The sequence below is a fragment of the Sus scrofa genome, chromosome 3 (genome assembly GCF_054392235.1).
Source record: "Sus scrofa isolate SSC_HxYL_T2T_F1_AM1 chromosome 3, Sscrofa_HxYL_maternal_Yorkshire_Landrace_v2.0, whole genome shotgun sequence".
NCBI classification, from domain to species: domain Eukaryota; kingdom Metazoa; phylum Chordata; class Mammalia; order Artiodactyla; family Suidae; genus Sus; species Sus scrofa.
The window spans coordinates 8529360-8541373 of record NC_139385.1 but is presented as its reverse complement, the minus strand read 5'-3'; the positions used below and the strand labels follow the sequence as shown (position 1 = coordinate 8541373).

General features: G+C 61.2%; 2 protein-coding genes and 1 long non-coding RNA gene across 14 annotated transcripts in view; 2 read left to right on the top strand and 1 right to left on the bottom strand.

Moving 5' to 3' along the window:
* The window catches only part of LOC110259881 (uncharacterized), a 91292-nt gene extending 85355 nt beyond the window's left edge, over window positions 1-5937 (bottom strand). For 3 of the 9 annotated variants that reach the window (XR_014840190.1, XR_014840189.1, XR_014840187.1), the window contains exons 1-2: window positions 3229-3831; window positions 2206-2393 (exon numbers count right to left, since the gene is read on the bottom strand). This is a non-coding gene — a long non-coding RNA (uncharacterized LOC110259881). Of the gene's footprint in view, window positions 1-2205; window positions 2394-3228; window positions 4901-5287 lie in introns of those variants that run through there. The other 6 variants (XR_014840188.1, XR_002342301.2, XR_014840185.1 and 3 more) reach the window with 5 other exon arrangements.
* ACHE (acetylcholinesterase) lies at window positions 5017-10802 on the top strand. Of its 4 annotated transcripts, none has more exons than XM_003354481.5 (5): window positions 5017-5100; window positions 6707-7793; window positions 8153-8637; window positions 9418-9587; window positions 10459-10802. In XM_003354481.5, the coding sequence occupies exons 2-5, from the start codon at window positions 6729-6731 to the stop codon at window positions 10578-10580; spliced, it is 1842 nt and encodes a 613-aa protein (XP_003354529.2). In that variant the 5' UTR covers window positions 5017-5100; window positions 6707-6728; the 3' UTR covers window positions 10581-10802. The 4 variants fall into 4 exon arrangements, with proteins under 4 accessions (XP_003354529.2, XP_084872834.1, XP_020941910.2 ...); XM_085016708.1 differs by having other exon boundaries at window positions 9696-10802; XM_021086251.2 differs by having other exon boundaries at window positions 6704-7793.
* A 176-nt stretch (window positions 10803-10978) lies between these two features.
* Window positions 10979-11986, top strand: UFSP1 (UFM1 specific peptidase 1). Its single transcript, XM_003354480.5, has one exon. The coding sequence runs from the start codon at window positions 11409-11411 to the stop codon at window positions 11835-11837; it is 429 nt and encodes a 142-aa protein (XP_003354528.1). The 5' UTR covers window positions 10979-11408; the 3' UTR covers window positions 11838-11986.
* Window positions 11987-12014: the final 28 nt, after the last annotated feature.

Here is a 12014-nt window from a genome sequence, read left to right as displayed (position 1 = left end):
AAGGATGTGTGATGAACTGCATGGGAAATACTGTAAACTGGTGAAATACTTAACAGGATTGTGGAAATAAAATGAGACTCTCCCAAGACTGGCTAAAAACTGTGCAAAATGATCAAAACGAGCAAAAGAGGAAAAAGATACAAATGGGATGGATGGATGAGTCCAAAAAGGAATCACACAAAACGCTGTAACTTGGATCAAGTATGAATTTTAGGCCAACCTTCAGAAGGGGTCACAGGGTGGAGTTCCCGTTGCAGCTCAGCTATAACGAACCCCCCCCCTAGTATTCAGGAGGACACGGGTTCAATCCCTGGCCTCGCTCACTGGGTTAAGGATCCGGCGTTGCCACGAGTTGTGGTATAGGTCACAGACTCAGCTGGGAGCCCACATTGCTGTGGCTGTGGTGTAAACTGGAGGCTACAGCTCTGATTGGACCCCTGGGAACTTCCATATGCAGCGAGTGTGGCCCTAAAAAGAGAAAAAACAAACAAACAAACAAACAAAAAGGGTCGTGGGGTGCAGGAGAGGGGAGGAAAGTCTGTGGCACAGCCCCAGCTTCCGCTCCACAGGTACAACACAGCTGAAAGCAGCGTGGGGCAGAGGCCTCATCAGGTGCCCTCCAGTCCTAGGTGGGGGCAGTCCCAGGACCTTGGCCCTAATCAACGCCCCTCCTCGCTCTGAGCCCTGGGGTGATGAGGAGACCCCGGTGGTGCTGCCCGTCTGGAATCCCTTTCCCTCCCTCAGCCCCAGCGGGTTCACGGGGCTCCGCCTAGTGAAAGCACAATGGAGCCTCAGCGTCTGCGGCGGCACAGCGGCTCCGGCCAGGCTTGCGCACAGCGCCCCCCAGCGGACTCCCACCTCGCAGCGCAGCCAGAAAACCAGTGCATGTTGAGGAAAGGCAACTGGGTATAGACTTTGGCTAAACGCAGGACGGGGACATTCATGAAGGAAGCGGGGTAGGGGGCCACGGGGGGGGGGCGACGTCATCCCTGAGTTGAAAAATTTGAGAAGTATGTTTGAGTCCTGCACTGACAGAGGTAAAGGAAGTTACCCGAGGCTTGATAAACAGTAACCGTCCCCTGTATCTGCTCCCTCTTCTTCCGCAGGATTAGGATAGCCAAGTCTGAGATGAGCACAGTCATCCCGCACAAAAACTACATCTCTGAACCTCCTGTACAGCCAGTTCTGACTTTAGGATTAAGTTCTGGCCAGTGGGATATAAATGGAAGTCTGTGTGTCTGTGATTCCCAAAAAGTGTCCTTAAAGGGAGTATGGATACCCTTCCTCAGTCCTTCCTCCTTCCTGCTGGTAGGAATGTAGATGTGATGGCTGATGCTCCAGCAGCCATGTTACACCACGCAGTGGAAGCTACATATTGAAAATGATTAAGCAAGAAAATTCTATGTAAAGGAATCAGGTCCCTGACGTCGAGGGCATCCTGCCCACCCTGCATGGCTGACTTCTGGGTCCCTTTTATCTCAGAGGGAAATATATTTCCATTACATTTAATTCAAGCCATTATTGTTTGATTTTCTGTCTCACATAGCTGAACTGAATCCTAACACATCAACAGAGATGAGAATCCTTTTTGCTGGCAGAGGACTTCAGTGGAAGTAGGGGTTCCCTGTGTTAGCAAAGGTAGAAGACAGAGATGCAAGAGCTGTAGAATTGGCAGCACTGATGACAGAAGCCAGATGGATTCCCGGATAAGCAGACAGGAAGAAGGAAGAAATGGATGAGAACATCTCTGTAGTGACAGCTGTGGAGGTGTGGTCACACGGGGGAGGTGACTATGTTGGACTACACAGGGGAAGGTGTTATGGGTCAACAGGTGAGGTCCCTGTTGACAAAGGTTAGAGAAAGGCTCAAGGTAAAAAAGGGAATTGTTCCGGGAAGTTCTACCCACTTTTAAGAATAGGCGCAAATCTTTATCCATCTGCCCTAGTGGCCAGAGGTGTCCGGGTCAGGTCTGGAATCCACTGACTACCCGGAGCACTTCCTGCTGACCTACTCAGCCTGCTGACCCCGAGGAGGTCAGTTTGGTGCCACTATGGGGGCACCTCACCCCACATTTTTCCTCTTGTGGTTGTCAGACCACCCTCGTGCTGCGACTGCCCTGATGACCTGCTAAAAATGCAGATTTAAGGACTCCACCCAACACCAGGTGGATCAGCGCCTGTAAGTGGCCCCGGGATTCTGACATACCTTCAAGTGCAATCCACCATTTTGGACGTGGGGAAACTGAAGCCAAGACGAGCAGTGTTGTCCCTCCAGAGGTCTCCCCACCAGTTGGCAGAACTCTGAGTGAGAACCCCGTCCAGGGCTTGCTCCAGGACGCTGTGGATCTCCTGACACCTGCACCCTTTATCCTGGCTCTCTGGAGTGGTCCGCTGCTAATTTTAAAAGGTTCTGAGATGAGAACACAGTCTGTATGGTCTCCTCCATCCTCCCAATCCTGGGACAAACTGCAGGTTGAGGATGCACGTGGCTCCTCAGCACATCTCCCAGAGCTGCGGGCAGCTACAGAGTCCTGGCCTCCTTCTGCAGGGTCTCCCACACCTGCACCCTAGGACTCCATGCAGATTTGCAAGTCCTTTTGACCTCCCTCCCTGACCCAGAACCTGGAAAAGCACAGCAGGGGCTCCAAGATCAGGACACCCTCCTCAGATCCCAACCTACCCCCCTACCTGGCCTGCTGACCCTTCCTCCCATCTCCCTAGTGCCGCCCGGCCCCTACCCTCCCCACACCTGCAGAAGGAGAAGAACGGTATTGACATAAACGACATCATCCTCTTCCTGCCCCAGGGTCTCAAGCACCTTCAGGTACAATTTCTCCTTTTCTCTCCCACCGGCTGACTTTCCATATTTCACCCCCAGCCTCCCCCCAAAATAATAAAGTTCTGACTGCCTTCAGAAATTCCACAACCGGAGTTCCCATCTGTGGGGCAGCAGAAATGAATCCCACTAGGAACCATGAGGTTATGGGTTCGATCCCTTGCCTTGTTCAGTGGGTTAAGGATCCCACGTTGCCGTGAGATGCGGTGTAGATCACAGATGCTGCTCGGATCTGATGTTGCTGTGGCTGTGGTGTAGGCTGGCAGCTGCAGCTCTGATTAGACCCCTAACCTGGGAACTTCCATATGCCGCCAGTGCAGCCCTAAAAAGCAAAAAAATAATAATAATAAAAGAGAGAGAGAGAAAGAAACCCCACAACCTTCTTGCCCTTACCTGCCATGGATCCCCCAACAGTTATTGCCCCACTGATGCCACTGCAAAGCGAGCAGAAGCCAGCAGAGGAGATCTCTGCTGGGCCAGCTTCTAGAACAGCCCTTTCACCTTCTAAGCTATCACTGGTTTATGACCACCTCAGGGTATAAGCTGTTCCTGACCTCCCTTATGTCTGTGGTCTGGGCCTAGGACCTCACGACCAGAGAAGTCTGATGAGGTGCCTGCGTGGCACAGCCCGTTTTGGAGAGACAGGGGGGCAAGCCCCCATCACCCTCAAGGCCTTGATGGACCATCCCTGTTTCCGAGGCTGGAGCGGCTGCCTTCGGCGCCACCTGGCGGCCGCCACGCGAAAGCGAAGAGTAGACCCAGCGCGGGGTCCCGCGCCTGAGGGGCTGGTTCCCGAGGAGCGGGCGGGCAGGCTGGGGCTGGGGCGGCCCAGCTTGGAGAGCCGCGACCGCGCGGCCCAGAGATAGGCGTGTCTCTTGCATTCCGGGGAACCGCGAGACCCCAAGACCCGGTGCCCCACGCTCCTCGCGGCAGCGGTCGCGGGCCCGAGACGCTGAGGAGAGTTCAGCGGCTGAGTGAGCGTGCGCGGGCGAGCCCGCCCCACGCAGCGCCCGCACCGCCGCGCGCGCGCGCGCGCGCACGCACGCACACCCCGACGCTCGCCCGTGCCGGCCGTTCTCTCACGCAGCGAGCCGGCTGCAGACTCCAGAGCTGGCTGCCCCAGGAGAGGAGGGGGCTTGCGCCTGGCGCACTAGCGCGGGCACACGTCTGCCCTCTTTTTCCACCCTCATCTTGGGTGCAGGAACGCCGCAGCCGCGGCCCCACGGTCCCCATGGGTGACTCCCTGCAGAGCGGGACCTGGGGGAGTCATGGGGCCCAGGCCCCTCGGACCAGGCTGGGGGCGCCTGGGCCAGGCCGCTCCCACCTGCTGGCCGCGGCGGCCAATGAGAGCCTGGCCTGGTGATGTCATGCCCTGACCGGACCCTGGTGACGAAAGTACGAGGTCACCCGTCAGGGAACCAGCGCAAACCCACCCGCGGGGGTTCCAGAAGTTTCCACCGCAGCGGCGGAGTGAGGCCTCGCCCCACAGCCTTGCGCGTGCCACCACCTTGGCCTTCCCTGTCTGCTGTCCCAGAGTCACCTCTCCCTCCGCCCGGGGGTCTCCTTCCTCCTCGGGGGCCCCTTCGTGTCCCTTCGTGATCTCATGTTCACATCCTCATTCCCACAGGTGTGCCCTCATCCCGAGAGGTGTCCCACCTCTTTTCTCCACCGGTGCCACCCAGACCCCTGAGGGGGTCCCCAGCCACATTTTCACGCGCCAGTCTTCCCATGCCACCCCTGCTGTGTCGTGGTCAGGGATGCTCATTTATTGCCCCCCCCAGCCCCAACGTGTCAGTGTATCCAAGTGTGTCCATCCGTCTGTGAATGTCGGTCACCGTTTGTCTCTGGCTGTCACGGCATGAGACTGTCTGCGCGTGTCTGTCTCCCCGGGCTTCTGTCCGTCCGTCTGTCCCTGTGGCTGTCTGCTCCGCCGCTGCGGGTCTTTCGAACGTGTTTGTCCCTGCGTGTCTGTCCGTCTGTCGGCGGCGTCTGTCCCTGAAGTCCGTCTGGGCCCCGGGGTCTCTGGGAGCTGGGCTTCGTGGGAGGCAGAGGGAGGGGAGGTGGCAGCCCGGAGTAGGCGGGGAGGGGCGGGGGCGGAGACAGTGGGCGGGGGCGGGGGCGGGCGGGGGCGCCGAGCGGCCCGGAGGGGGTGTGTGCGGGGGGCCGGAGGCGGCGGCTGTCAGAGTCGGCTCAGCCTGCGCCGGGGAACATCGGCCGCCTCCAGCTCCCGGCGCGGCCCGGCCCGGCCCGGCTCGGCCGCCTCAGGTGAGTCTCCCGCCCCGCCCGGGACCCTCCCCCGGCCCGCGGTCCGTTCCGTGTCCCGAGGCCGGCGAGCTCCCCGAGGGACCCAGGCCCCCACACGGGACGCCCACCGCGCCCCGGGGCCTGCCCAGCGACGCCCCCCGCCGCCCCACACTCATCCTTAACTCTTCCCTCGCCGCCGCATACTTACGGTCGCCCGCGCGCGCGGCAACCTGCAGGGCAGGCCCCGGCTTCTGCTCTCGAATTCCCGTGGGGACCCTCGAGCGCCGCTGCCTGTGCTCGCCCCCAAGACTGTCTGGGGGCCACTGGAAGACGCCCCCTGCTTAGGGCGGAATCCGAGCTGCGCAGGTTCCTGGCGCCGGGCTGGGTGCCCCCGGATCCTGCGACCTCAGCGCCCCTGAGCAGCGCCCAGCCGAAGCCCCCTCCCAGGCCCAGGCGTCCCCCGCCCGCGGGGACTCCGTCTCTATTTTGGGGGAAGGGGAGGCTTAGCGGAAGCCCCGAGTTATAATTAGCCCCACTCGGGTTTCCTAGTTAATCTCCATCACCACCACCCCAGCTCGGGGCAGCGGGGGCTGGGTGAGGGGTGACCGGCGGGAGAGGGGGGAGTTCCGACCCGGGGAATTTTGATCCCTTGGCTGGAGATGCCGGAACCGCAGCAGCTGCTGCACCAAAATAGCGCCCCCGCCCCTACAGCCGGGGATCTCCGGAGCTCCAAGAACACTGGCGACCCTGGTCGCCCTTCAGACCCCTCGGCAATGCCTCAAGCCCCCAGACCCCCGCCCTAAGTTCCCAGCTCCAGGATTCCAGGCAGGGAGCGCCGACCTTTTTTCGGTCTCTACTGCCCCCCGCTGGCGACAGCATGCGCTGCAGCATCGGGTAGATGGGGGATTGGAATCCTGGGGGGCCAGAACTGGCGAGTCTGTTCTTTGAGGCTAGGCGAGGGGGGTGCGCAGTTGACAGGCACCGGGGAGTACCAGAGCGCTGTGCCAGACTGGATGAAGTGGGGGTGGGTGGAGCAGGGTGTGGGCTAGGCAGGATTTGGGGTACCCAGGGACCTGCCGCTCTCACACCCTGCGTGCCAAACCCTCCCCCTCCCCCAGGGCCCTGGCCCTGACCAACGCAGAAGAGGCTGCGCCTTCACGCCACCTCAAGCTCCCCCATCGGCGCCTCCCATCAATGAGGGCCCCGCCCCTGTCGGGTGGCCTGTCCGGTGGCCTGCGGCCTCTGGTGCTGGTGCTGACACTGCCTGCACTGGGCCCAACCCAGTTCACCCAGCTGGGAAGCAGGGGCGGGTGGGGGGTCCTCTGCGGGGCAGGGGAGGGTATTGCTCGGCAGTTCTCATCTTTGTCCCCGGCATTTGTTTGTGTGTGTGTATGTGTGTGTGTGTGTGTGCACGCGCGCCTCGTCTCTGTGCCCCCTTGGTTCTCCCTGTCTATGTCCTTGTCTCTGTCTGTCTCCCTCCCTCTCACCATTTCTCTCCTCCTCTCTGCCAACCTGCCCCACCTCTTCTGCAGCTCAGTGATAACCCCTGGGCAAGAGTGTTACCTAATCATCTCCTCCCTCCTGGCAGCCTCAAGCCTTCACCCTCTGCCTTTCTTTCTCCCAGCAGACGCCTGCCTGCCCCGGCAGCCATGAGGCCACCGTGGTGTCCCCTGCACACGCCCTCCCTGGCTTCCCCACTCCTTCTCCTCCTCTTCCTTCTGGGAGGAGGGGCAGAGGCTGAGGGCCCAGAGGACCCGGAGCTGCTGGTGACGGTGCGTGGGGGCCGGCTTCGAGGCATTAGCCTAATGGCCCCTGGGGGCCCTGTCTCTGCTTTTCTGGGCATCCCCTTCGCAGAGCCACCTGTGGGCCCCCGTCGCTTTCTGCCACCGGAGCCCAAGCGGCCCTGGCCAGGGGTGCTGGATGCCACAGCCTTCCAAAGCGTCTGCTACCAATATGTGGACACCTTGTACCCTGGCTTTGAGGGCACTGAGATGTGGAACCCCAACCGTGAGCTGAGTGAGGACTGCCTCTACCTCAACGTGTGGACACCGTACCCCAGGCCTGCGTCCCCCACCCCTGTCCTTGTCTGGATCTACGGGGGTGGCTTCTACAGCGGGGCCTCCTCCCTGGACGTGTATGATGGCCGCTTCCTGGCCCAGGTGGAGGGGACTGTGCTGGTGTCCATGAACTACAGGGTGGGAGCCTTTGGCTTCTTGGCCCTGCCCGGGAGCCGGGAGGCCCCTGGCAATGTGGGTCTGCTGGATCAGAGGCTGGCACTGCAGTGGGTGCAGGAGAATGTGGCAGCCTTTGGAGGGGACCCAATGTCAGTGACTCTGTTTGGGGAAAGCGCAGGTGCAGCCTCTGTAGGAATGCACCTGCTGTCCCCACCCAGCCGGGGCCTGTTCCACAGGGCGGTGCTGCAGAGCGGTGCACCCAATGGGCCCTGGGCCACGGTGGGTGTGGGAGAGGCCCGCCGCAGGGCCACACTGCTGGCCCGCCTCGTGGGCTGTCCCCCAGGTGGAGCTGGTGGCAATGACACAGAACTGGTGGCCTGCCTGCGGACGCGGACAGCTCAGGATCTCGTGGACCACGAGTGGCATGTGCTGCCTCAGGAAAGCGTCTTCCGCTTCTCCTTTGTGCCTGTGGTGGACGGAGACTTTCTCAGTGACACGCCTGAGGCCCTCATCAATGCTGGAGACTTCCACAGCCTACAGGTGACTAGTGGCTGGAGGGGGCGGAGCTTGTTCCTCTAGGCCTGTTCTCCCACCCGCCCCTCCCCCTGGGAACCCAGACAAGAGGGCTCAAGACCCAGTCCCAAAGGTCCAGGCTTCTGGGCCCCATGGCCACCTCCTCTTCCCTCAGGACCCAATCCCAGGGTGGTCCGGGGGACAGAGAGGAAAGGAAATGTGGGCGTATTTTCTCGTGCTCTCCTTCCCTTTCCCAATCTCCAGTTCTCTTCCTCCCTGGTTCTGGGTCTATAACTGTTCATCTCTCTGGCTCTTTGTCCATCTGTTTCTGTCTGCCTGTCTGTCTGTGCTTCCCCACCCCCCATCCCTCCATCCTGTCCCCCCAGGTGCTGGTGGGTGTGGTGAAGGATGAGGGCTCCTATTTTCTGGTTTACGGGGCCCCAGGCTTCAGCAAAGACAACGAGTCTCTCATCAGCCGGGCCCAGTTCCTGGCCGGGGTGCGGGTCGGGGTCCCCCAGGCAAGCGACCTGGCTGCCGAGGCTGTGGTCCTGCATTACACAGACTGGCTACACCCTGAGGACCCAGCACGCCTGAGGGAGGCCATGAGTGATTTGGTGGGCGACCACAACGTCGTGTGCCCCGTGGCCCAGCTGGCTGGGCGACTGGCCGCCCAGGGCGCCAGAGTCTATGCCTACGTCTTTGAACACCGAGCATCCACACTCTCCTGGCCCCTCTGGATGGGGGTGCCCCACGGCTACGAGATCGAGTTCATCTTCGGGCTCCCCTTGGAACCCTCGCTAAACTACACCATCGAGGAGAGAACCTTTGCCCAGCGACTGATGAGATACTGGGCCAACTTCGCCCGCACAGGGTCAGCGGTACTGAGGGGAGGAAGGCCCCCAGGAACCTGGGAGGCAAGGGGAGGGGACAGACAGACAGAGAAAGAGGCAGAAAAGCAGAGCAGACAGGAAGGGCTGGGCGGGGGACAAGTTCAGAAAGGAAGGGAGACAAAGGGGGAGAGAGAATGACAAAGGAGACCCCAAGAGAAGGGGAGGGGGGAGGCAGTGGCACATCCTGATGAGACAGGGACAGAACAGAGGGAGGTGAAGAGAAGAGACAGACAAGGACAAAGGAGTTACCGTCGCAGTTAGGAGCTGAAGTGTAGAACTGGATCAGTTGGACTGGTGGTGATTTTATTAGCTGTGACGTGTGCGCGCACGCAGACAGCTTACCTGTCTGAAGAAGGGGACCATAAATTCAGCATCATACGGGTGTTGGCAGAAGTAAATATGACGTTTGTAGAGAGAGGACCAGGCCTGTTTATATAGTAAAGGGCTCAATAAATCAGCATTTTTTTTTTTTTTTTTTTTAATGGGAGAAACAAAGATGGAGCAGTAAAACTGAGGGAAAAGAAGAGGAACAGCAGAAAGAGGGAAGGCAGGAGGAAGGGGAAGACTCCAGGCAACAGGGACTGTTGGAAAAGAGAAAGGATTAAGGAGGCGGTGGGAGGGAGGGGATGAGGCTCTCCCTGGAGCCTAAGAGGGCACAGGGTCAGGAAGCAGCCTGCCTCCCCCTACTCTCCATCTCCATTCCGCAGGCCCCAGGGAGGGGCTGGCTTGCCTGAGGCCGAACCTTCTCTTTCCTTCCGCAGGGACCCCAATGACCCCTGGGATTCCAAAGCCCCGCAGTGGCCCCCGTACACGGCGGGAGCGCAGCAGTACGTGAGCCTGAACCTGCGGCCGCTGGAGGTGCGACGCGGGCTGCGTGCCCAGGCCTGCGCCTTCTGGAACCGCTTCCTACCCAAATTGCTCAGCGCCACAGGTACGCAGAAGCCCGCAGGCAGGGCTGGGCGGAGGAACGGGAAAGGGGCGCGGAGAGAGAGAGGGGTGCGGGAGCCGGCAGGGTATAACCCCTCTCTTCTCCCCCCAGCCTCGGAGGCCCCCTGCACCTGCTCAGGCCCCGCCCACGGGGAGGCTGCCCCGAGGCCCAGGCCCGGCCTCCCCCTATCCCTCCTCCTCCTCTTCCTCTCCCGGTTCCTGCGGCTGTGACCATGGCCTCTTCCCCCTCCGGCCTCAGGGGGCCCCTCCTCTAAAGAGTGGTCGGACCGTGGGGAAGGGCCCCACTCAGGGATCTCCGACCCAGCGCCCCCTCCCTCCTCAAACCGAGAAACTCAAACTGGACAGGGCTGGGGGGCTGGAGAGGACCGGTGACCCATCTCAGGGACCCACACGCCTTCGTTGTCTAAGTGGAAATGAAAAAGCCAATTTTCTTTTTTATATAAAATTATTCTTTGGAGCCTGAGCTTGGTGTTGGGGAGAGAGTGAGGCCCTGGGGCTAGATAGCACCACACAGTGGGGCTATAACCGCCAACCATTTCTGTCTCTTCTCTTTTCCCCACCAACCCACGGATCCTCCTCCTCTGACCCCTTCTGTGCCCGTCTTCCGGTCATTTTCTCCCCCTCCCTCCTCCTTCCCGCCATCCTTCTCCGGCCCCGCCTCTATCCTTGTCCTCTTTCTGGTCTTCCGTCTTCCCTCTTTCGCATATTCTCCTGATCCTCTTTCCACCATCCCACATGGCCTCCTACATTCTCCGTGTGTCCTCCCCGAACTGCCCCCCACCCACCCCCGCACGTCCATTCCCTTCCTTTCCATTGTCCTCCCCGCACCCACTTGCCGGGCGCCCTGGCCGCAGACACGCTGGACGAGGCGGAGCGCCAGTGGAAGGCCGAGTTCCACCGCTGGAGCTCCTACATGGTGCACTGGAAGAACCAGTTTGACCATTACAGCAAGCAGGATCGCTGCTCAGACCTGTGATCCAGGCGGGACCCCACGTCCCTCTGCCCTGCCCGCCTCGCCCAGCCCCCCCAGCTGTATATACTATTTATTTAAGGGCTGGGATATAACAGAGAGGATTCCTAGACCCTGCCCACCCACCTTTCCCCTGGGGCTCCCCGCCCTCTGCATGTCTCGGGCCGAGCCCCCTCCCCCACGGTGCCTTCGCCCCTCTGGGCTGCCAATAAACTGTTATCAGCCACAGAAGTGTGCGCGACTGGGGCTGGGATCTGGGAAGAAAGCCTCAACCACCGGGTGAATGGAAGCGTGGGTGCGAAAGCCGGTGGGACGGATTGATCGCTGGCGTGGGAGGGGGGGGCCGGCGCCCGCCCCGCGAGGCGGAGCTCGCGCCTGCGCGGTGAGGCCGGCGACGCGGCGGTGCATTGTGGGAGCCCCGCGGCTCGGCCTCGACGTTAAGGGGCGGCCTCTCCCTCCGCTGCTACGTGGGGCCCGCACGCCGAGTCTGCCCGCAGCTGGCTCGAGCCTCGGGGCCGAGAGGACGCGCTGGAGCCCGGAGTTCGCTTCGCGCCGCACGGAGACCGCACCTGCCCGGCCCAGCGACCACCGCGCCCACCCACCGCCCTGGAGCCGCTGAAGGATGTCCACTTGGGCCTGGACCCGCCCGCCCGCGGCCCCGCTCGCCTGGCTCTCCTCTCGGGCCATTACCTCTATTACCACTACGGCTGCGACGGCCTGGATGACCGGGGCTGGGGCTGCGGTTACCGCACTCTGCAGACTTTGTGCTCGTGGCCAGAGGGCCGGCCGACGGGGGTACCCGGGCTGGCTGCCGTGCAGGCGGCCCTGGAGGACATGGGAGACAAGCCACCCGGCTTCCGGGGCTCTCGGAGCTGGATCGGGTGTGTAGAGGCCAGCCTCTGCCTGGATCATTTCGGGGGGCCTCAGGGGCGCCTATGCCACGTGCCCCGTGGAGCAGGGCTTCAGGGGGAGCTGGAGAGGCTCTACTCTCACTTTGCAGGAGGCGGGGGGCCTGTAATGGTTGGCGGGGATGCAGATGCCCAGGCCAAGGCCTTGTTGGGAGTGTGCCTGGGGCCAGGCACAGAAGCCTATGTCCTGGTATTGGACCCTCACTGCTGGGGTGCTCCGAAAAACCCCAGTGAATTACAGGCTGCTGGGTGGGTGGGCTGGCAAGAGGTAAGCACAGCCTTTGACCCCAACTCCTTCTACAACCTGTGCTTGACCAGCTGTAACTCGGAAAAGCAGCGAAATGCCTTGGACTGAGGCTAAGATCCCAGAACCAAAACATCTCTAGTTCCATATACACTCACCTACCCCCAACTCAAAGGCAGAGGCTGCCTGACATCAGGCCCCCAGGAAGTCCCAGCAAAACCTGGGACCTTTGGTGTCAATAAAGTGGCAAGGCCCAGCTACCCATGGCCCCAGTCAATCTTTGGGAGA

Coding starts and splice junctions, on each gene's coding strand:
- ACHE (XM_003354481.5), top strand. CDS start 6,729: ATGAGGCCACCGTGGTGTCCCCTGCACACGCCCTCCCTGGCTTCCCCA. Junction 7,794..8,152: donor GAGACTTCCACAGCCTACAG/GTGACTAGTGGC, acceptor CTGTCCCCCCAG/GTGCTGGTGGGTGTGGTGAA. Junction 9,588..10,458: donor CAAATTGCTCAGCGCCACAG/GTACGCAGAAGC, acceptor CCCTGGCCGCAG/ACACGCTGGACGAGGCGGAG.
- UFSP1 (XM_003354480.5), top strand. CDS start 11,409: ATGGGAGACAAGCCACCCGGCTTCCGGGGCTCTCGGAGCTGGATCGGG.